We start from the raw sequence: 25,591 nt of genomic DNA, 5'->3' as shown, positions 1-25,591 counted from the left end.
AAGGTTGGGGGCTGCCTTGGCTGCAGTGACCATGAGATGGTGGAGTTCAGGATCCAGCGAGGAGGCAGCAGGGCACCAAGTAGGATCGCAACCCTGGACTTCAGGAGAGCAAACTTTGGCCTCTTCAGGGACCTACTTGGAGGAATCCCATGGGTTAGGGCCCTAGAAGGAAGGGGCGTTCAGGAGAGCTGGTTAATGTTCAAGCATCACCTCCTCCAGGCTCAAGAGCGGTGCATCCCTATGAGTAGGAAGTCAAGCAAAGGGGGCAGGAGACATGCATGGATGAGCAAGGAGCTCCTGGCAAAACTCAACCAGAAGAAGGAAGTATACGGAAAGTGGAAAGGGGGACAGGCCACTTGGGAGGAATAGAGGAACGCTGTCAGAGTATGCAGGGAGGCGACGAGGAAGGCTAAGGCCCGTTTGGAATTAAATCTGGCAAGGCATGTCAAGGACAGCAAGAAGGGCTTCTTCAAATACATCAGCAGCAAGAGGAAGACTAGGGAAAATGTGGGCCTGCTGCTGAATGGGGTGGGTGCCCTGGTGACAAAGGATGCAGAGAAGGCAGAGTTACTGAATGCCTTCTTTGCTTCAGTCTTTACAGCTCAGGCCAGCCCTCAGGAACCCCAGAGCCTGGAGGCAAGAGAGAAAGTCTGGAGAGAGGAAGACTTTCCCTTGGTGGAGGAGGATCGGGTTAGAGATCATTTAAGCAAACTTGACACCCACAAATCCATGGGCCCTGATGGGATGCACCCACAAGTGCTGAGGGAGCTGGCGGACATTATTGCTAAGCCACTCTCCATCATCTTTGAAAGGTCATGGAGGACAGGAGAGGTGCCTGAGGACTGGAAGAAAGCCAATGTCACCCCAGTCTTCAAAAAGGGCAAGAAGGAGGACCCAGGGAACTACAGGCCAGTCAGCCTCACCTGCATCCCTGCAAAGGTGATGGAGCAGCTCATCCTGGAGGCCATTTCCAAGCATGTGGAGGAAAAGAAGGTGATCAGGAGTAGTCAGCATGGCTTCACCAAGGGGAAATCATGCCTAACCAATCTGATAGCCTTCTATGATGGAATGACTGGCTGGGTAGATGAGGGGAGAGCAGTGGATGTTGTCTACCTAGACTTCAGCAAGGCTTTTGACACTGTCTCCCATAGCATCCTCATAGACAAGCTCAGGAAGTGTGGTTTAGATGAGAGGACAGTGAGGTGGATTGAGAACTGGCTGAATGGCAGAGCTCAGAGAGTTGTGCTCAGTGGCACAGAGTCTAGTTGGAGGCCTGTAGCTAGCGGTGTCCCCCAGGGGTCAGTACTGGCTCCAGTCTTGTTCAACTTTTTCATTAATGACCTGGATGAAGGGACAGAGTGCACCCTCAGCAAGTTTGCTGACGATACCAAACTGGGAGGAGTGGCCGATACACCAGAGGGCTGTGCTGCCATTCAAAGAGACTTGGACAGGCTGGAGAGGTGGGCAGAGAGGAACCTCATGGGGTTGGGGGTTGACCTGCTGGAAAGCAGCTCTGTGGAGAAGGACCTGGGAGCGCTGGTGGACACCAAGTTGACCATGAGGCAGCAATGTGCCCTTGTGGCCAAGAAGGCCAATGGTATCCTGAGGTGCATCAGGAAGAGTGTTGCCAGCAGGTCGAGGGAGGTGATTCTCCCCCTCTACTCAGCCCTGGTGAGGCCACATCTGGAGTACTGCGTCCAGTTCTGGGCTCCCCAGTACAAGAGGGATGTGGCACTACTGGAGCAAGTCCAGTGAAGGGCCACAAAGATGATTAGGGGCCTGGAGCATCTCTCTTATGAGGAAAGGCTGAGAGAGCTGGGCCTGTTTAGCCTGGAGAAGGGAAGGCTGAGAGGAGATCTTATCAACGTGTGCAAGTATCTGAAGGGAGGGTGTCGAGAGGATGGGACCAGACTCTTTTCAGTGGTGCCGAGCGACAGCACGCGAGGCAACGGGCACAAACTGAAACACAGACACTTCCATCTGAACATGAGGAGAAACTTTTTCACTGTGAGGGTGACAGAGCACTGGAACAGGTTGCCCCGAGAGGTGGTGGAGTCTCCTTCTCTGGAGATATTCAAAACCCGCCTGGACGCAATCCTGTGCAATGTGCTCTAGGTGACCCTGCTTGAGCAGGGGGGTTGGACTAGATGATCTCCAGAGGTCCCTTCCAACCTCAGCGATTCTGTGATTCTGTGATTCTGTGATAACTGAAGCATTCATCCATAGATTGCATATACTTATGATGCTTTATAACACATGCTTGCTGCACTACAATTGCAAACTGAAACTATTAACTAAAAGAGCTGCATTAAAAATGCTACAAAAATATAAAATTATTCATTTTAACCAGAATGTAGTGAAGATGTGTTAAATGAAAATGTTGCAATATGGATGTATAGAATTATAGTACTGCAATCTAGATTAAGACTAATGAAGATTAAATTTCAAGGCAGGAACCATCTCTATCCTGAATTTAGAATTTAGAATTTTGTAGCTATGAATATTTTGCTTTATGACATATGGTATCATGCTTTGTGCTGTGGGAAAGGATATTCAGTTCTGACATTCTCTTTTTCTGGAATGTTTCCACAGAGTTCACCTCCCTTTCAGTTTTCCATTAAATGATATAATAGAGATAATGATACTTGTATGCTACTTGAGAACATGAAAAGTGACATAGAAAGTCATTACTGTAGGAACAAGAAAGACAAACTAAAAGTATGAAATTCCCTAATTGCAACAGTTTCCACCCAAAATTTTAGACTTAGCTTTTATTTTTTTAAAAAAAAGAATATCTTTTTTTTTTTAACCTGTATCTTCAGAGGATCTTGTGCTGTTCTTTCTGTCTTGGCAGTATAGCACACCACTCCCACTCCTCTCAACAACAGTTATTCAGCCACCAGACAATAGGACAAATAGTGAAGTATCTAGGCCAGGACAACATTAGTTGAAAAATGACACTTAGATTATCAGTATCAAAAAACTTAAAAAGTTGAGCAAAATAAAACTAAACTGATAAGAGGAAGCACTTCATGCATTCACTAAGATGCATGTCATCTAATTACAGAGGATCTATATGTAGCTAGTTAGTTAGTTATCTAGACTTGCATAACAGCCAAGTGAGAAAAATAGACACTTGAGAATTCGATTTATCTGACCTGCTTTAGGTATCTACCTTTAGATAAGATTAAACACACGAGAAGCTACTTTTTTTCTTTTCTGTTTATAAAGAAATTCTATACGCTCATCTCAGACACAGACGGACACTACCAGTAGTGCCTGTTTTCTAGCTCACCTTCCTTATACATCTAATAGACAACAAATTCAGATATAGAGATACATATAAAATCATCTGATTCAACTAAATACAGGGCCTAGAATTCAAAGTGAATTATCACGAGTTTATGATCCTTATCCATAAGTTTATGAGTAATGCAAAAATAATGAAATTCTTTTGATTCTTCATTACAAAATGGATTATTTAAATATTAAATACAGGATATTTTTGGATGACAAAGAAAGTTAGTTTTTGAAAATGTGTTGATGCTTTCGAGATTGGCAATAAAAGAGATAAAGCATTTTTAATAAAGATTCAGCCCCCAGCTGGGTCTAAATTCAATATTTTTGAAATATATATATGGATAAAATTTTGTTAATATTCATAGAAATGGTAGGTATTATATTATTTTGGCCACCAGAGGTCTCAGATATTTTTCAGTGAATGCAAATGCAATAATGTAAATGAAGGAATCGTCATATAAGACAGGCATTAAGGAAGTTGAACAAAGTGAGCTTTCAGTTCGGAGTAAGATATCTACACAAGCAAACATTCATGGCAATAAGAACACTTTGCATGTTCTGTTTACTAAGAAAAGGAAAGGATTATCTCTGTTATATATCAAAAAAAGGGTGAAAGTGACAGTTAAAGAAGAACTAGATAGTCTGTCAGTAGTTGACATCCCTGGTACGGAGCTGTCAGGAGATGACTACTTTTGGGAGAAGTTGAGCTTTGAGGTTTCCTGGTCTGAATAAGGACCAGATAAGGACAACTGGAGCAAGTGTTAGGCCAGAAGAAGTAATGCATGTATTTGTTATCTGTCTTAGCGTCCTATTACAGTGCATAATATCAGTTGTCAACACAGATTATTAGCATAGGGATAAGCCACACATCTTTCTATAGGAAAAATCCATATGAATGAAGACTATGAAGTAAAACCATTTGACTCAAACAGGCATGGTGGCAGCATAGTTATTGCTTCTTCGTGATTTGGTCACTGTGATTTGGTCACAGTAAAATTCTGCCTGCTCAGGCAGACTTTCTTTCTAGGGACTTTTCTAGAAAAAAGACCTATACAAAATTGCCTGCCACCTTTGCAATGGATAGAATACATTCAGTTCCCTTCAGTTTGCCTTCCTGGTGCATGGTGGGAGTGGAACCTCAGGTATGTAACTATGTATGAAAACTGTACAAAATTGTAGTGTGTAGCACTCTCCATGCTACTTCTATGTGGGGCCTCACCTTCATGAAAGCAAACCTGTGCTTTTCCTCCTATTACCCCTATCACATGGTATTTTCCATTGGACATTTTCAGAAATGAGATGGCTAAACAGGCCTTTGGCCTGACACAGTACAGCTGTTCCTATTTTTTCATCAGCTGAGTGCAATACACATGGATAAATGAAATTAAAATAAGTTAGTTTAATGTTTGCTTGAACTTTAAGTTTACACATTTACTTTGCTTCTGTAGTGGATAAAAGCACACGCATCATCTGCTCCTATGGCTCAGGTGATGGGCTGTAACTTTAGCTATAGTATCCCAATCACTCATACGGGTCCTTAGATAAGAAAGCTCAGTGAAGTCTAAGATGTGTCAGGCACCTCATCACGTGTGTAAGACTTCTTTTTGCTCTACTTATAATCTCAAGTTTAGTTTATTCAAAACAAGATCTTGATAGTTGAACTGAGGTTTGTGTGTAGTATAATGAGTTTCCTATCTGACTGATTTTTTCATATTGCTATAAATATATTATAAATAGTATTTATTATTTTTATGCACAATATTACATTATATTTACTACATATATCTTCCTCTATAGTCCATATATCCTTCTTTTTGATATCAGCAAATAGATACACTACATGTGATTATTTCTTCTTATAGTTGTCTTTATCAACTTAGCTTTTGCTGACTTAAGGCTACATGTCCGATTTACGTGGATCACTTAATTATAATTCATAAGTATTTTGGAATGCTCCAAAGTGTGAATGAGATTAGAAAGTTTTTCACTTTTTCTTTCTCATCATGAATGCAAACTGATTAGTACTAAATACAAACTAGAATTTTCCAAGATATCAACATTATCCTCAATCTCAGAATTTACAGCTTTTTGTGATATGACACTTTTGTACCACAACTGAAATCATGTACAAAGTCGTATTACATACCTTTCTGAAGCTGAGACTTACTGGAGCAGTCTGTGCATTACATTTATGTATGAAACTAGTGGGAAAGTTTCCACTGTGTTTATTAGCTGAGTTAGGCTATTAGGTTACTGTTATGCTGTTTGGCAATTATGTGTTTTATGAAAACCCAAAGCTGCCTACTAAGTCTCAGGAATGTATTATTTACAGCATATGCCACTGAAAAGAAATGAGAGTTTAAAAAAAGAGAGAACATTACGTGGTATGAGATACATGATCACATGCTGTGCTTAATGAACAGAAAAATCAAATTAAATAGCAACAGTAAGGGTAAGACAGTAAAGGGAGTATGAAATTTCCTTATCACACAGATCAAACTAAAACAACAGAAACTTTACATTTTCCCCTGGAGAAATATAACATTTTGCAGGCTCTAAGGTCATTTCTTCCTCTCTAAACCTGTTTCTATTTATCATCATATATTTTCTTTAGATATTTTCAGTCTGACTGTTCTGTTGAATGTTCTAAAAAATTCCCAGATATTGTAGTGAAAATCAGTTATCTGTAAGTCTCTACATCTTTGCTTTTTTCTTTTCTTAAAAACAGATTTGATGTTTGACCTGTTCTCATCCTTTGAGACCTTATCTGTCATCCATGAGCTCTGTAAAATAATTACTAATGGTGCAAATACCTTTCTCCTGAGTGTTTTAACATTTCTGAGGTGAATTTCACTGGGGTACAATGAAGTGAAATACATTCATATGACCTAAGTGTTCTTTACCTTTTCTCTTCCTGATTTTACCTTGCGACCTTTCTCTTTCTTTACTTACTGTTATGTCTCTTGCTTTGTGAAGACTTAAAAAGAAAAGCATTTCATTTTGTTCCTATTTATTGACAATATTCTTTGTAAGTATTAGACATACATATTCTGAAACTTGTTTCTTCTTCTGATGTATTTTGAACATTTTGGTTATTTACTAATATAAACTAAGAGCTAACTTAAACAATTTTACTTGTATTCTCTATATTAACCTATGGCCCTGTGGTTTGTTTTCAATTTGTCCTTTTTTATTTTTTCACTTTCTTCTTCAGATTTTGTTTAAAAGATACAACTTGTTTGTGCAGTTTTTTTTTCATAGTTTTCCATGGAGTCTAACTATATCCAGTTGTGTCTAAAAACTAGTGTATAGTATCACTCAGAAGGCATTGAATAATATCTTTAAAAGGTTTCAAAATGCAAATTAAACTTTTGAGTTGAATAATTTAGTCCATCACATTTTGAGAGAAGGAGACTGAAAGAAAGGATATGAGCTACCAGAGTACCTATAAGCTTTATAGGAAAAGGAATATTAAAAAATATTTCCAATATTTCTAAAATCAGTTCAACACTGATAGCTGTAATATAGGGCAGACTATAAAATACATATATTCTTCCAAAGTGACTGTTTCTCTGGAAAAAATGTCATTGCAAATTATCTGCTTTCACTAGAGAGAGTACAAATCTACTAAAGTTACGTATGATAAAGGATGTTAGCATTTCATATTAATTAACTTCACTTGATCTGAGTAAGGATTAATGAAACTATGTCCAAAGCATTGAAGGATATTCATGATCTGTTTACAAAATGGCTTCCAATCTGAGAAGTAAAACTGGAGTGAAAAATTATTGCATGATGATCAGGACGTGATTATGACAGTCCCTTCTGCTGCTAAGTAGGCCAGTGAACTGGACTTGCAGGTTCCAGAACAACTAGCACCCACCGCGATGATAGCACAGGGTGATGATGGCTCAGTCCAGCTCTCAGGATAAACCTGGCTTTCCATTAGCTATTTAGAAAATTACTTGTCCCCTTGTCCTTCACAGTGGACAAGGGCTAGGCATACTGCAGAGGCAGGATAAAAGCAGATTTTGGCACTTAGCTTCTGAACGGGTCTCTTCTGATTAAGGTTCTTGACGAGGTTCATTGTTGGCCTGTAGCAGAGAAGATGCAATTCAATTCACAGATGAAGACATCTGTCTCACATGTAGACTCCTACCCTGTTGACACTTAAATTCGGTGTCTTCATCTGTGCTTTGAATCACTCCCAGATTGCCTACCTTTCAAATGCACCACTTAGGCTATGTTGATACCTCTAGGATTAAGATCTTACTACAATGGAACTAGTTTAATATCCTGGGGAAATCTGAAGAGTTCTCCAAGGAATGTAAGATTTTACGTCTGTAAGGAAATCTAACCTAGATGCAGAGGGATCTCTAAACCCAGAGACAAAACCTGCAGCATTGGTGGAATTTTAGTCTGGACCTCCTGGAAGGAAAAGCTTTTCTTTGGTAATATGGTCAGCAAACTAAAATCACTCCACCACAGAAAAAACAGAAATGGGAAGTTAGCGTCTGACTTCATATAGAAGTTCCACAGAGAAAAGAAGCTAAAAACAAACAAACAAACAAACAAACAAACAAACAAAAAATACAAAAAAAAACCCCCAAACACCCCCACCCCCCCAAAACAGAAAAGACCAAACTTGAGACAGAAATTTAACGGACTTCTCTTTCCCTCTTAAAAGACAAGCGAGTGTCATAACCACACTGTCGTCCTCTTCTGTATTAAGAAACCACTTCCTTCTTCCCAAAAGCAAAATGGGTAGGAAGCTTTTAACATTCCTATTAATAAATGGTTGATACAAAACACAGGATCATCAAGCACGCCCAAGAGAGAGCAACATGATGGAAACTGAGCAGCTTATTTGATAACCCTCTGAAGTCTCTCCTCTTGACTTTCTAGCATGGACTCCATCATCATCCTCCACCTGTCTTTGACTTGCAGATAAACTTCAAGTGTCTTTTACATTTTTCATGCTTTGGTTTTTGCTAGTGTCTGACAACTTAAGGTGCTAAAAGTTGAAGTGCTGAGGTAATCCACAGGAGCTAAGAGTAACAAAACAGCTTCTCCAAACAAATCATCTGTCCAAAACTTCACAACTGGAAACTCATAACTTTTGAGACTCTAATGTTGGAATAACTTATTTTAAGGGCAACATAGTTCTTAATTTTGATTTGGAAAAAATGCTCATTCCATATTGTTTAGATCTATAACTGACATTAGTGATTCACTGAGTGACAGCTATTCCAGGTGACTAATTAATTTCAGATTTATGGAACACTCTTCTTCATACACAGGGAGAAATCTAATAGAATTTCTTAAATAATCAGCTAATCATGCATTCAGTGTCATCTGTTCATCATTCAGCTGCAACTGCAATATTTATCACCCTAAGAATAACCCAAGGAAGAAGCAGATATTGTCAGAGATATATTTATTCATTACAGAAATAAAAAAAAAAACATACTAAATATAGCTTTAAAAACCATGTATATGCTTAAGACTAAACTACAAGACTGTTCTGCCCATCTACAAGTAGTAGAATTAAAAATCTCTATTATTGGCATAATATGGAGTTTGAAACTCCATACTGTTCTGAATGGAGGCAAAATAGTTAAAAGGCAAATAAACGTAATTATTGTGATAAATAAGCACAACAAAACAGCTATTTCCTATTTAGGGACATTAATTAGTATTGTGCAATGTGATATTAAAGTTTCAATATTGTACTGAACTCATTTTGGGAAGCGTGTATTTTTACAGGACTCAGACATTAGCAATGCAATAGACAGTAGACTTTGACATAAAAATATAGTTTTAAAAAATACACAGTAATTATGACATAATAGTCAGTTGCAATCTCTGATAGTCCAAAGACATGTGAGAGCAAATTCTAGCTATGAGGTTTAACTAGCAGATTTTTGGGTTTTGGTACTAGTAATCTAATAGATATGAACTAGGACTTTATATCTAATGGGTTCATGACTGTGTATGGACAAATTATTTTTATGGACAAACAGCTATATGTTTCCAAGCTTGACTATCTACATCCACATATAGAAACTGAGGCTAATTTCCCATAGCTGACTCAGTGACTTTTTAAAGAGAACTTAGCTGAACAAAGACTCCAAGCCTCGAATCAAATTACTCCTCGCGATATTTTTGATAAGTCTTTTTGCTATTGCTTCAACATCTTTAACAACAGCAGCATGCTGTTGAATTTCTTCTCCTGAGTGTTCTTTGTAGCACTGAAGGAGAACATCAGAAGATCTCACTGCTTTTGTCTTTCTTTTTTTTTAATTATATTTTTGCATTTAATTAAGTTACAAAATGACTTCACATTTATTTGCCCTTTTTACATCCTTCACATAAGCCACTCCTAGGTAGAATGATATATTCTTACCAAATTAATGAGCTGTCTGAACATCAGAAGAGAAAAAAGGAATAAAAATAAAATCTTAATGTCCTGCCAGGGACTTGTTAAAGGGCCAGATGCTGCAGGTAATTTAATAATGCTTAGCACCCAGCAGCAGCCTTTTGAATGTCACAACACATGCACAGAATCTGCTTTTGCAGTTAAGTAAAATATTAGCAGCTAATAAACCTAAAGATAAAGAATTAGTACTATCTTTTCAAGATGGAAACTGCATCCCTCAAAACATATTAAAATACCTGTGAATAATGTCTATTTCTTTGACTTTTGGGATCTCCCTCCTACAAAACAAAACTTATTCCTGCTCTGAACATTTGGGTAGCAGTTATGCTATCTGTATTGGCTAACAGCATGTGGGTAACAACAGCAAGACAGATGGCAACAGATTAATGTTTAAACACTAACACTTCTGTACCACCAGGCAAACCATTAATGACTTCTTCCCACTCAGCCTCTACTTTTACAATTAAATCCAACCACTTCTCAGAGTCCTCTGGCATCTTAAGGAAATGCATCTGTTTTAACCATCAGGATTAACTATTTGAGGATTGAGACAAAATATCCTTTTTCCTAATTTTCAATAACAAATATTTAGAAACTGTGGGAATATTCGGACTTGCATTTAAAATATAATGAGGTAAAATAAAAAGCCTATAAAATAGGAGGGTAAGCAGAGGACTGCTATATCACTGGTAACAGTTGATGACTACATCAGCACAGTCTCGCTACAGATGCTCTGGAGTCAAAGCAAGTCTTAGAGTTAACATTGCGATAAAATACCTTGCTAAGGCACTGGCTAAGACTAACAGCAGGAGTACTGGATAGCCCTCTTCACAGGGTTAAAAAGACACTCTCACACTCTTGTTCCCTCTCCACCATCACTGTTTCAAAATCACTGACTTAGCATTCCCTTTCCTCTTTTTCCTAACATCTCTAAACAGGGTGGTGGGTACTGAATATCCACTACCACCCTTTCCTAGGAAAGCTGAGAAGACCTTGGTTGCTGCTTTTCTAGAGGTTAACCTGCAGGTCCCCACCATGCAGACAGCCCTCTATGTCCCCTTTTTTTCTTGCCGGTATTGACTGGCAGCAGCTGGGACCACTCACCTGAAGACGGCTTCTAGCAGGCTGCCTGAGGGTGACCTGCTACTTGTCTACCTTCCTCCCATCACAGATTTATTGTACCTTTCAAACCAACTCTAGGTTACTGAAAAAAAAGCATGCTGAAGAACAGGTATTGAACCACAAATTTTCTTCCAAACACAGATGATGAATAAGCTTAGAAAGCAGAGAAAAAACAACCTGAATCTACACTATGCCACAAATACTGTAAATAAAAGTTTCAGACTAGTTACAAATGAACAAAATATGCTTTTCTTTTTGTCATTACAGATAGCAAAAAGGTGTTCTCCAGATTTGATTGCTACAGCTTCTGACACAAGCTAACACAAGCTGTGCCTTGTATCCTAGGCAGAAAAAGCTTTCCTGAGCTCAGTGAAGTGGAAAGAAAAAGAAGAAGAAAAGATAGATCAAAAGTCAAGCGTGGAAAACTTTTACAGAGTCTGAAGAATGCAGAAAGAGGAAAAAATACATTGAATGCAGAAGTAGGAAGAAGAGGTTTGAAACCCCCAACTTTAGAAGTCTTTACGTAGGATTTAATTATTTTAACTAAAAGTGATTATTTTTAAGGCGGAAGGAAGACTATGTAGTACATGCGTATAAGGATGACAGAGCAGAAAGCAAGGGACCTTACAGCCACAGTGCAGACTTTCTCTGAACAGGCGATGGCTGTTCAGAACCAACAATGCACAAGCACTCCCCTCCCCGGAAATAACCACACTGAAATTGCACAGAATTTAGTTGTTGTCTTACTACTGCTTCCATGCATGGTCCTTCATGAGACCTTTGAATTCTTGGCACACCAAGTGACAAGACACACTCCTGCATTTCAGGAAAGAGATTTCACATTAAATAATGGCAATACCTACCAAAAAAATTACCAATTGGTCTTACTAAGTGACAAAGAAACAACTTACTTCTCTCTGTTTTTTTACTATGGTTTTCACGTGGAAATTCATAAGCAAGATGTAAGATATATTTCAAGCCATAGGGTATTTAAAATATTAGACAGTAATATAGTATTATGTCTGTGCATAACAAATAAAGGTATTAAAATGATATGAAAGATATGAAAGATATTCTTTGAAAAATTGAAAATGTCTGTAAATAATTAAAAGAAATTTAAAATACTGAATAAAGTACCTCTCTTTTAAAAAGTTATCTTGTTAACCAAGCACAAGGTGGATTGCAAATACTTGATGATACCAAGTGTTTTTAAAACATTTATGACTTAATTTGTGTAATGGACATATAAAAAAGTATTATTTTTCAGTCCAGCAAGGCCTAGTCACAAGAGGCTAAGTTCACCACTGCTGAATGTCAAATGTACTTAAGCAGATCAACACAGAGAATAATGCCACTAACTTACAACAAAAATAGAAGCAAAAATTAGAAAAGAGTTGTTTGCAACTGGCTTTTTCTAGTCCATTAACTGTAACCAGCTCTTGATGCTGTTGCAAAACAAACAAGTTGAATGGCTTTATATTACTGCAAGGTGATTTAAACACAGAATCTCAGTAGAAATATGAATGAATTTCCAACAAAATAACATGTTCATTTTGGAAAGGCAAATTTGGCAGATCAATTAAAATGTTGGCAGAGAAGTTGAAATTTTGACCATTTTTTCAGAACTTTTTCCTAATACCACACTACAAGACAATTAATTAATGGGGGTAGATTCTCATGAGAGCTGAGCCAGAGTCACTAAGAGTATACCTAGACGTATTTTATGTGAGTTACTGTTACAAAACCTGCTATAGCCCAGATGGTTTGTATAAAGACTTTTCCAGAGATTAGACCAACAGAAACCAAGACAACATTACATTGCACTGTAAATTATGAGAAAGGATGAGACTCAGATTCCAGCTGGACATTTCAACTGCTATGAGCAACAAGGCTTATTTTCTGCCTGGCTCTTGGCTCACTTCATGCACTTTGCCAGAAAGAAACTGAAAGCCATATGGCCCGCGAGGCAGCAAGCCACTCTACCTTCCCTGCTACTTCCCGAAGCCACAAGAGATCCTTTAATTCTGTGCTAAGCACAAGGTAGCTAATTTGTTTTAAAAAAGTGTAAGTTATCTCACATTTACCTCAGCTTAAAAGATCTAACAATGGATTTTTAGCACAGACTAGCAGATGAGCTATATTTTCATCCCTTTGGAAATTATTCATATTCCTATATTTTGAAAGAGTCATTACCTTGCTGTAAAACTTCATGAAGAAATATTACATTTTAGTATTTATACACTCAAAATATATAATAACTTACTGTGAGACTTAATCCAAGTCATCTAAGCACTCTCTGAATAAGCACGTAACTGATTGTTAAAACAAGGAAAAATATTAGACAACAGAAAAAATTTTAATAGAAAACTGTTTAAAGTGCAAAAAAGGCTGAAAAATCATAAAAAATGCAAATAATTTAGCACAGAAATTACAGATTCTGTGTTAATTTTCTTGAATCAGAAGAGGAAGAGAGAGCGCATTGACTCATAAATTAAGAACCTTTGCTGCTATGAGAAGAACCTGATTAATGGTATAATTCCAAAAAGGGAGATTTTAGGCTATCACTTACATATTCTGTTTGGACTTCAATATGAAATACTTCTGTTTGTACATCACTGCAAAAGCTTGGCTATTAATCCTTCTAGATATGGAAGAAGTGACTTGCCTGAATTTCTGATTTCCACCCTTTAAAATAGTATTGAGGACCAATAGCTATTTACTTCCAGTCTGTATTTCAGCTAAGGAAGAAATCCAGAGAAAGCTGAGAAATGGATAACTCATTCATTTAGCCAACTTTGGTTTTATTAACAATATTAACAATATTCATAATCCTATTGCACCGCAGTAGTTACTAGAGCAAGCATTTTAATATGAAAATTGTACTAGGAAAATATAATATATTTTAGATTTTTAAAAATTCACTTTAGTTTGGGGACTACAAATAGGCAAACCTCCTTGTAAGGCTTGATCTTACATGTGTCTGATAATTAAGTTCTGATCCTCATTTCCCCACTGAAAGGGTGGAAGCTGCCAAGGAGGAATTGTAAAATAACATGCTTTCTTCCTTCCCTGCCCCTTACCATCAATGACAGAAGGCCACATACACAGATCACAGATAGAAGGGTTGAATCCTTCTCTTCCCTTTTTCTGCTATAAGAAATGGATATATGGGTATGGCTTCTCTGAAACTACTGTCTTCTTGCAACACTTAGCTGAGATGAGGAGAAAGAGACTTTACATTTGAGGCTCCCATGTATGTAAACAAAGATTTAGAACCAAACGTGCACACAAATTTCAGTCAGACAAGCTCTATCACAGGTAAAAGCAAAAATGCTTGAACTGTTATCTTGTGCTTCAGACCTTTGATGTCTAGACTAAACTACAGTAAATTGGAGTGAGGTGTTTGCAAAGGGAATATCAAAGGTACCCCTTAGATAAAGACTGCCTTTGATCACCTCTGATGGGGTAGCAGGATGTGGCACCAGGTAAGGTATAGGTAGGAATAGGTACAGGAGTCAGGTATATGTGATATAGGTAAGAGTGATGAAGGAGGCGGTTTCCACTCCCCCAGATTTACATCCCTGCAGTTTTGAATGTGCAGTAACTTCTGCACCACACCCCATGGGCTCTTGGCAGAGCACAGCAAGTAGGCAAGAACATTTTTAAGAAAAAAATATCTTAAGTAGACAACACAAATTTTGTGGCTAATAGATGAAAAGTGTCATCAAATTTGACAAGTTATTTGAATATCTGTACCTTTTACTACTGTCTATACTGTCTTTACCAGTGCTATAATTGAAAAATATATGTCTGCCTACTATTTTGAATAGCTATTTGCAAAAGCGTGAGATAACATTCATTTCCCCATCCCTGGTAACCAAAGATCACTTTTCTTGATTTGCAGTGCTGTAGAGGCTTCAGTACATGGCTCTGCAGTTTCAGGAGCTTTCTAAAGCTGTGACTTGTACAGCTCTTGTTGCTCTGTGACAGTTTTGATTCAGTCTTAAAGAGCCCAAAGCTTAGCAAAAATGAAGTGTTCATTTATCTGTACCTTATACTCTAAAAATGTCTGAGATATCCTCAGGGATCTTTATGAATGGAAAAGGGTCAAGGAATAGCAGAAATACCTGTCAGAAGAAATTACTGCAGCAAGAAAAAAAAATTATTCATGCAAAAATGAGAAAGTCGGCAGAGTAATAATCAAATCTGAAGTTATGGTAAGCACATGGGCTTCAAATGCCTCCTTTCAGACATATTTAATTTTGATCTGTTAGCACAGACATCAAATAAAAACTTCTCAACCTAAAATCCTCCATTCAACGGTATGTGATGTGTACAGTCAGTATGAAGACAACAGACTTCTGGCTTGAGTTGTGCAACTATGGTGCATTTCTAAGATTGGCAAAAAAGAAAGAGGATTTTTTCCATATAACTTCAAACTATGCAAACATTGACTAAACTGAGAGAAAAGGTCATGTCAAGGTAACTTAGTGGAATGCATAATGTAAAGGGTATGGCTAAGTAAGGACTGGGAAGGGAGAGATGTGAATATTTTTCTTTATCTAGCTTAGATACAAAAATCAATGAATGATCATCTTTACATCTTTAACCTGTAAATATCCTTTGTGTCTGTACCACATATGTTCTGTTGGTCTTAAATGTTATGTCTAAAAACTGAGGGCCTGGGAGTCTTTCTGGAGATCCAGATACAAATCTGGCAGTTTCCTGACCATATGTCCCCAGAAGACCTGAGGGCAAAACACCGGTATCCCTTCACCCCCTGGTGCCCATCTGCAGAAAGGTTTTTGGTTTCCAAGAAGTCTCATAATATCTATGGGGGGTGAGGATTGCATGGCATACATGGAGCAAGGGCAAACATCAAAGGAAACTATTGAGTCAGGTTAGGATTATCTTTATATAAACTGAAAAATCTTGTTTTCAGTGTTAAATCAACAAATGTCAGTTCATTAACATGAATAAATACCACATATGCATTTCCAAATTCTACACTATGTCCTGTTTTCTAGCTCAGTCCATACAGATCCCAACAGAAAGCACTACTGTGCCTACTGTGCCTGTCTCTCCTTAGTTTTCAGTGTCAGTATAAATATGTTTTACTCTGATAACGGATGCAGCCTTGCTATTGTAAGACCCAGAGCCATGACTGGACTTTTCACTACTTAAACATGCAACTATTGAATCACCCAGTATCCTCAGCTACCTTTTCTTTTTTAGGATATTTTTCCTTCACTCTTTCTAGATCAGGATGTGATCCAAGATGACCCTCCTCCACAGAAACATTTTGTCTTCCACAGGGACTCACAGAATTGGACATCTGATTTATCAAGAGTTTCATTGCACAGTTGTTCCAGCTCCCCAGGGGGCCATAGCCTTCATTTTCTCTTCTTTCCCCCTGCTTCTTTACATTAACCTATTTTTCATTTACAGTTTTAATGCACAGTTTTAATTTGATGCTCTTCAGGCTGTCTTAGTCTTGCCTGGCACAATTCCAAATACCACAGAGAAAAAGTTTTAACTTTCCTAGAATTTGACATGACCAGCAATTTGAACCTTAAAGACAAGAAACCAGGCTATTTATTGCCTTGTAACGTCACTGCCAGAAGTCATGTGAAATACAGACAAAATGCCACACAACACATGTATAGGAGTGCAATATCATCCACCTGAATGTTCTTTTCTCTTTTCAGAATGCTCCTGCCACACTTCATTTCTAGATTGTTAAATAGATCACTTTTTACCCCAAGGCATAATGCCTTACTTTTTTTTTTTTAATATAATTTTAAGATATTTCTACTCACTGCTTTCTCCACTGTTAATTTTCCTCCCTCTCAGAGTGCAGCCACACACCCCGCTGGTTCAGTATGCAGCACCAGTGAAGGGACAAAGAGCAGTTTTGAGAAAGCAGAGACTTCCCAGAGCAGATTTACCACTAACAGGAAAAAAAATGTTTTCTGTTGTTAGCAAACCTGCTATAGGAAAGTCCCCTCCCCTTCTCTCAGCAAACATTTCCATGTTTTACCTAGACAAAAAGCAAAATTTGTCTGGCTATGCTCTACCTTACACAACAAAAATTTTTGGAAAGGAGGGCAGGAGCAATACATTTTGAATTTTAGGTGCCTGTTAATTTCTTCAATTCCTATACTAGAATGCTCAGACTTTTACTGATTGTACTGGTAGTTGTGAATGCTTATACTAAACAAGAAATATTAAATAATAAATAGGAAATATTTTAAGATTTATGCAATATTGTATGAGGAATTTATATATAATAAAGAGGAAGTAGATTTTTATATAAATATAAGTAAGAATCAAGGCCATACAGCCTTCATGAGAAAGAATAGGAAGATAAAGAATATATAAAAATAATGTAAATACAATACTGCAACTGAGCAGCCTCGCACTCTCCAGACACTCTGCACCAGCTGCCAACCAGTTGAGAAGCTTACAGGTGTTCACACTAACTACTGTAATATAAGAACACGTTTCCTTTAGGCGTCCACTTTTTATGATATTAAACTCTAGTGTGATGTCTTTAAGTAGGTCAGTCTACATTCACACACATACAATTGCAGTGTTGGATGCATGGACTGAGAATGGTGTCAGCAACCAGAATATCATATCTATTTCAGGCAACGTGAATGTTTGCTGTAAGCAACTCACCTTTTTAGCAATTATCAGCTGAAGTGGAAAGTTTTAATAATACAGTCGCAAGATGAAACAGAACTGTGTTCCATAAACGCAGTGGCAGGTACAATATGGCTGGAACAGGTGTTAGCTTAATTTTCCTGATCTGTACCTGCTAGCAGCTCTGGTTACCTTTGCACACTGATTTGATGCGGTCATTTAGGAAAATCAGTGCAGATGGTATGCCACTCTGCGTGCGTTTGCCAAAGATTTTTACAACTTGAAGCAACAATCTCCAGTCAGTATGAAAGCTCAGTGTAGATCACAGCTAGCATTTAACTTAAAACTATCTCCGAGCATATCCTTAGCACACAGGGAAACAGAGTGCGTAGAACAAGTTAGCAGCAATATGAGTTGATATATGTAACTAAGACCAGACAGTTTTCTAGGGAAAAAATGCTCACTTCTGAATTAGAACAGTCATCAGGCAAATAAACAAATACTTCAATATTACTACTCTTTCAGTCATCTGAAAGGGCCAGTTCCTCTTGGCTCAGACAGCAAGCACTGACAGAAAAGTCTTATTTCTTATTAGATACTGGAGCACACCCCAACAAACAGGCTTCAGGAACAGTCATTTCACTTGTGAAATAATTGAAACAAAATTGGTGTCTCCATTAGTAAAAGAAAAACAGTCTCTGAGAATGTATAGTTTAGCACCACAAAGAACGCTTCTACTTTCGCAGCACTGGACAATTCATTAGACAATCTCCTGGTTATCAATTCCATACAGAAAAGTTAAGGAAAAGTTTATTGACATTTGAGTGGCTTGTGTAGAGAATAGAACAGAGACTTAAAACAGGAAAAGCCAGTAAGAGGAAAACTAAATGTTAAAATCCTTCTTCAAAGACAGATTTCAAATCCCATAAAAACCTACTTAGTTAAAAACTGAGTGGAAGGCTGAAGATTTGATTCTGTCAAACCTGAGAAACCTTCCTCCAACTGTCAGGACTCCTGCCCCCAGAAAAGTTTTGTAGAAAGAGATACATTATCACAAAGGTTTTGTTTTTGGTGAATCATCATTTTCCTACCTCTTCTCAAATTTATACAAATCCTTAGTTAGTTCTATTAAGCCCTCTGAAAAAAATGAAAATTGATGTTTAATTACGGTTTAAGACTAATTGTGAGTTTATGTTGTATAACAAAGTATGACGTTCACTTAGACAAATTTTCTTTGCAATTGAACATAAAATACGCCAAATCTCAAGGTGGTATATGTCTTAAGTTTCCTAAAATGACACAGAAAAGCTCTTTTTTTCAAAAATTCCTTTTTAATATCCTTTTTTTTCCAGCTAGCAAGATTGCCATTGCTTTATTTTTCTTTTTATCCAAAGGGCTTACTACATGACAGAACTATTTGATGGTGATAGTGACAATACTAGACAACATTAGAAACTACTATCACATTTTATGAAAAACGTTCATATCAATGCATCCCCTGAAATCTGTCAAGATTGTAATTGTATTAATACTCTGTTGCCATTACTTAAAAGAATCAATTGTTTTCTGCTCAACACTTTAATGGGAAAATGGAAGGGATTTTGTGAGATAACAATATAGAAAAACCCCAGAAATAAAATGAAAAAAAGAAAATGCCTGGAGACTAAGGGGTGTCTCCTCAAATTTATATATACGTTAGTATATTACCCGTATCCATTTGTACATTTTTCAGTGTAGCTGTATTTTTCAGCATATTCCCAGCCAATATGTATTACTTTCCAATAGATCTAGAACATTATTTTGTACTTATTTTTCCAGTCAGTATTCTTAAAAAGCAATGAAAATCCTCAGTCCTGTTCTAGTCACCAAAATACACAAAAGACTACTTCATTAGTAGTACATATTTACTAACACAGTAAGTACGATTTGTGATAACGTGGTGAACTTTAAAGCAGGGAACAAATACATGAAAAACTGAATCAAGAGAAAGAATCTATAATGAACCGGTAAGTAGAGGATTTGTTATTTTTATTTTGCTTGGAACTTTGATTTGCTATATTTTATACTTCACAAAATATCGGACACTACTTGAATGAATGACTGGCAGTACTATCACTTTCCATTTAAATTCTGCAGCAAATGGGAAAGCATTTGAAATTTTGTTTTGGTTTGTTTCTTTACATTCTGTTTCTCTGACTGAATTTCAATATATGCTGATAAAAATTCATCATAAGAGCAATGGGGTCAATCCAATACCCACTGAAGTAATGGAAGACTAATGGAATTAGTAAGAAAATGACAGTTATTTTCCCTTTGAAATTGTCTGTTCAGACATGGTTGTTGAGGTTTTTTTAGTTTGTTTTGTTACAACTCTCTCAAAAATAATCATTTTTCATTAAAATGTTTTAACTATTTTGGGGGCATTTTCACTTTCTCTTGTCTTCAGCTAATACTGAATCAAGCTTTTATGATCCATTTGAGTAAGTATGATTATGAGAATTTTTCACTCTCTTCAACAATATTTTCTCTTTGATATTAATTAATCTATTCATAAAGGTGAACTGATTTACATAATAATTAATAAAGAACACTCACCTACTGTCAGTTGTCCAGTTAACTGCCCCATGTGATTTCTTGCATTCACTGTTACATTTCTGTCAGACTGTAAGACCAGTGGGCTATCCTGGGAAACATGTATAAGACGATAAATGAGAGAAAAAAATGCAGGTAGATTTAAATTAGAACTTAAATCATAAACATGCATGCTGACAGGGGAGTCAAGTCAAATATGATAGCTTAATTTTTTATTTCCATAAAGTATTTTACAAATCAAATTTTTGTATAAAAGATTAATTTAAATACTATTTTAACCTAAATCCCAACTGCATAGAAGCCCCTACTTTTAGAAATCAGCATGGAACTTAATTTATATAAATTGTGCCTTATTTTCCGAGGATTATATAAAAATCACAAATTTAAAAAACACTAACACAAACCTGTTTCATTAGCCTTTTCTATATATTGATAATGCATACTTTTATAACTACCTAATCAGCTCTATACTACATTATTCTATTAATCTATACAACCTATAGTGTTTGGATTGCATTATTCAAACTTTAAAACCACAGCCATGCATGTCTTGGAAGATAACAAATATCACTGTTCTCAAAAAGCAAAGAAAAGAGAGCCCTGGAAGGTAAGTATCATATAATGTAGACAGCACTGAACTAGCTTTAAAATAGCTAACAAGGGTACTATTAGCAATCAGGCCAATATAATATGAAGCCAAGCGTGGTAGGATATTAAGTATGCCATTAACATTTTGGTGCTAGTTTACATATATATGTGTAGACATACCCTGTGTCCAGAGCCAGTTTGAGGTATCTCAGAAATGAGAACAAAATTGAATTTAGCTCCTTGAAGAATGAGGAGGCAGATCTACTCCTCCAGGGAAAGGGTTGGGGTATGGAAAAGAAAAGAGCTTCAACAGAGAGCCAAGGCCAGCCTGAAAAACTGGGCTTTACTGATCGTGCTCCCTTGGAGGCAGTGAGTGTGTGAGAGGAAGGAAAACGAGGATGACGGTGCTGCTGCAGAGAGGCTCTTTCCTCCTGAGAATCCACTGCAACCACATCCCCTGTTCTTCCTCTGAATTTGGCGTGAGACCATGGGCACATTAATGCCTCTGGCAATCTGCTGCCTGGCAGAGACCCCCTACCTATGCCTTTGGCCTGAATCTTGGGTGACAGAACTTTACAGGGATGGTTGTTTTTGTTTGATTTTTTACAGCAACTATTTTCTAAGAACTTTCTTAGGAAATCTAATTTTTTCCAGTTTTTCATTTATTCCTGTTGCTCAGACACATTGCTATACTGAAATTTTTTCAGTCCTGATTTGCAACAGTTGTGTTTCAACTCAAGCATATATATTCCAGGACAGGTAAGGGGGTGTAACTTCCTCCACAATCCAGCACAGCTGCAGAAAAAGCTATTAGTCAACTGATGTAAGAAAAGCTTATCCAATGCCAATAGGACACATTAAAGAAACAGCCGGGCAAGTCCCTGATCTAGGAATGACTAGAGGCTGGGAAAATGTTCTGAGAATTACTATATATTCATTCTGTTCTTATAGTCTTCCCTGGGAATCCACTATTGCCCACTGTTGGACAGAGCATATTAGGTTAAATGAATCCATTAACCTATGCCTTTTCTCACTCAGCCCATCAGTTCTTCCTGTTCTTGAAGGTTTGCTTAGATGAGAGAAAGGAGTTAAGGAGCCATATATAAAGATTTATTTTAAACTGAGTGATGCATTAGGTTTGGGTTTTAATCTGTTATACTCTGTCCTTTCTTTTGAGTCTGTGCTTTCCTCTGCAAGAAACACTCTCCTTAGTTGTTTTCACAGTGATCATTAACCTTAAATTACTCAGTCCCCTGGAAAGTCTGAAATAACTCAGAGCTAATTTCTAACATTTCAGGTGTGCTTTTCCTCTTGCTGGACTGCGGCATCACCTCTCTCTCTCTAATGTCCTGCCAATTAGCTCTGCATCATGGAATCTGGCAAGTGAAAGTTGCTGTTTGGCTTGTCCATCTTTCTAGATAAAGAGCTATAATTATCAGTGAGACACTGTGTTCAAAGTGACTCGTTTGAGCTAGGCACATGATGCTATCCAGGGAAGTTCCAGCAACAAAAGCAGCTGCTGTGGACCTTTTTCTCAACACTTGATTTGATATACATTTTCCTTATGGTCCTTTGAAGATCATTAGGTTCAGACAACTGCTGCTCTAACAAAAGGAGGTCATACTGATAGACAGCTGCACAGCTCAAGTATCAGAATATATCTTTAAGGAGCCCTTTCCACTTTTGCTTAGTCAGTATTTGGAGAAGAGTCTTCTCAGCTAGAATAATCTCTCCCTTAGCAAGGGAGGATACTGTCTTAACTACTTTTGCCTTCTTAGATAAGGGCTTGGTAACTTAGCTGTCCAAACAGTGTTCACAGTCTGATCTGAGGGTTTCACCTTAGGAATATGCTTAACTAGATGCTCAGGCTATAATCAATGTCTCAGGCTTCTTTGGCTCAGGCTCTGATTGTAAATGAAGACCTTGGGTATCAAATTCTCAAGCATGAGATAATGAAAGATTAGGTGAACCAAGGCTTCTTTCTTCTCCTTTCCTTATCTTATTTAAAAGATGAAAAGAGTACAAACAAAGAATTTCAGCTAATGAGATTATGCCAGTTTTTATTTGCTCTGGAAATGATATCTGAACTCAATTATCTTAATAGGGAAAACTTTTTCAGCTCTGCAAATAAAATACTGAGTCTTACATCCTGGAAGGGTTATACTTTTTAAGCAAAACTTTTAAAAATACAACACAGGATAAAAGATTTTATTTCAGGAATACAGCCTTTTGTGGTTTTCCCCAGTATTTAATGAATCACATGTATCACAGTACAAACTTTTCACCTCATATATCCTTTCTCCTGCTTTTAATTTTGTACTGAAGTGCAATTCTTTATTTTTGATGCATGACACTGACACAGAAATGTCTGCGCTGTTCCCTGACAGACATGAGGACTTCAAGAACTTGCTGATGCTCATGATACCATATGAGATGTCCCACGCTATAAACCTGAGATGTTACAACTTGAAGATTTTCAGTAATGCATTAAAGACAAACTAGATGAACATGATGGTACTATAGTCACTTGTGATCTGAAACAATTTTGCAGTTGGGATTCTTACAGGTAAGAAAAATAAATAAATTTAGGAATATATAAGGATATTTTTGAAAAACTTTCTTTAATCTGAGTCCAGATATAAATACAATGGAAGATTTGTGAAAATTAGTATTTTCCTTTTTTTTAAACCATGCAGTATGGATCACAGTGCAATACTGATAAATACAAACTTTTATTTTTATAATTGGACTAACATATTATAATTATGCAAAAGGCCAATAGATAAGGCCTTATAAAGTGTCATTTTGCTAACAAATATTATGCATAAGCAATAATAGCAAAACTCTCATTTCTTGGTTCAGATGGTTCAGTTATTCTTGACGTATTTTGGACAAATTTCATGTTTTTTGTACATCATTCAAACAGGCAGTCTTAGCTAATTAAATCAGTTTTGAAGAGTATTTCCCAAATCAACCCTTCAAAGTAGAAAAAAATTAAACACAGCAATTTAATTCCTGTTAGTTTAATATAACATTAGTTTACTGTAGGTAAGATGATATACTGTATAATGAACTATAATCCTGCACTACTCAGAACAGAATTAATTATGATAATACCACATATTTTGACACTCATAGGAATAGTAGCAATATATAAACCATAGATTAAAGTGCTTAAATTGCCATGTGTCAGCATGCAAAGTCCCTAGCACTCATGATTTCAATCCAGTGCTTGGATAAGCACAAAAATTGGGGTTTCTGGACTTCCCCACAGTGTCATGCAGAGGTAAAAAGTAATGTAAAAAGTAACGAGGATTCTAGTTCTGCTCACGCTATCTGTTGGCAATTTGTGAGAAGACATTAGGTTGCACACTGCTCTGTTACTTGCAGTTAGTAAGATATATCAGAATGTTTCCTTACAGGGCTCTTTCAACATGCCTGCCTTGGTAGAGTGGCTAATCTTTCCTAACTAGTGATTCAGTGCTCCCCAAGTCAGCCCACACAGCAGCTGCATTGCAAGAGTTTTACAAAGACTAGGAACATGAGCCCCAGGGCTGCCCAGAGCCGTGCTTCCTCTTCTGCTCAGGCTGCAGGTGCCTGTGAACGAGCCGTGCATCTGGCCAGTGAGCCAGACAGATGCACCGGGAACGCACGAGTTAGTTGGCAACACCATAGAGGGGAAATGGCACCTGAGAGAAGGACAAAGCAGTCAGTCCACTGGTCAGCCTGGCAGCCCAAGGGAGTCAAAGAGCAACTTGGTGGTTTTGCAATAACTACTTTGATGACTGCAGATCAGGCAGACAGGGGATAACAAGCGTGAAGACTGCTTTGGAGGACTTTAGTGCAAAAAGTTCAGAAGGAGAAAATGAAAGGCACAGTGTGGGTCAAGAAGGGTAGAAAGCAAGTAGCTGCAAGGGGCTGGAGAGAGTGTTCCTTTGCTGTTTACCAATTGCCCAAAATCCAGAAGAAGAACGTGAGCACGTTTCTTACCTCTCTTCCTTGCAAAAAGGGAGGTAATAATGGAGCTGGAAGAAAAAGCCCCAGGGACTGAGAAAACACACGTGTAAGGCTGGAAGCCTCAGAGCCAAACGTTTTATTGTTAACTTTATTATTAACACTAAACAAACATGAAGGAACTTGAGTAAGGAAAGACCTGATAAAGACCAGACCTACAAATGCCAACAATTGCTGAGCTCTTGACTTTTTAAAAGTTTGGAGTTGGTATGAAATGTACTTCAGGTACATTTAAGGGAAGGCAATCTAGCTGAAAGCTTGGAAGAGGATCGGACTATCAAAGTACAAAATAAAGAAAAATATTTTTCTCTAGAATCTTTTTTTTCTCAAGGTATGAGGACAGTAGGGTCCCTAAAATAAGGGTACTTCAAGCAGGCAGAAGTGAATAAGGCACTGTCCAAGTTATTCCTGGACAATTCCTAGATGGGAAGAGGTACAACCCAATTAAATCACGTACTTTACATATTTTCTGTATTCCCGCATTCCCAAAACAATAATGTTTCAACTTAGATTTTAGTTCTTTACTTCGATCCTGCTTGATTGGCCTTTCTAGCCTCAGAGACACAATTTAATTCATAATAATTACATTAAATATCAGGATGCTTATTTTTTGGACTTCTGCCCTAGGGAAACATTCTGGATATCTTAAAAGTTTGGTGAAATGTTTTTGAAAATCATTTTTAATGCTAATTTTGTAGAAGTTTGAAAAAGTATTCAGGTCAACCACAAAGACAATTTATTTCGTTCTTCTATGCCAAGAGTTATTAATATATAATAATCACCAAATGTTAGCAGAAAAAAATTTTTTTTCTAAATATATATATATATAACACACTGGTAAATGAGCAGTACATTTCATTTTACATCAAAACTCATTTAGTAAAGGTACCT

At 37.3% G+C, this 25,591-nt stretch overlaps 1 protein-coding gene across 1 annotated transcript in view; it reads right to left on the bottom strand.

Moving 5' to 3' along the window:
• Nucleotides 1–25,591, bottom strand: part of SGCZ (sarcoglycan zeta) — a 237,860-nt gene that overhangs the window by 58,900 nt on the left and 153,369 nt on the right. Inside the window, exon 3 of the mRNA XM_067297146.1 lies at nt 20,102–20,189. Coding sequence (XP_067153247.1) covers nt 20,102–20,189 — 88 coding nt within the window. The remainder of the gene's footprint in view (nt 1–20,101; nt 20,190–25,591) is intronic.

Source organism: Apteryx mantelli, chromosome 5 (genome assembly GCF_036417845.1).
Source record: "Apteryx mantelli isolate bAptMan1 chromosome 5, bAptMan1.hap1, whole genome shotgun sequence".
Classification (NCBI taxonomy): domain Eukaryota; kingdom Metazoa; phylum Chordata; class Aves; order Apterygiformes; family Apterygidae; genus Apteryx; species Apteryx mantelli.
The sequence above is the reverse complement of the archived record's forward strand: the minus strand, read 5'-3'. Positions and strand labels throughout refer to the sequence as shown.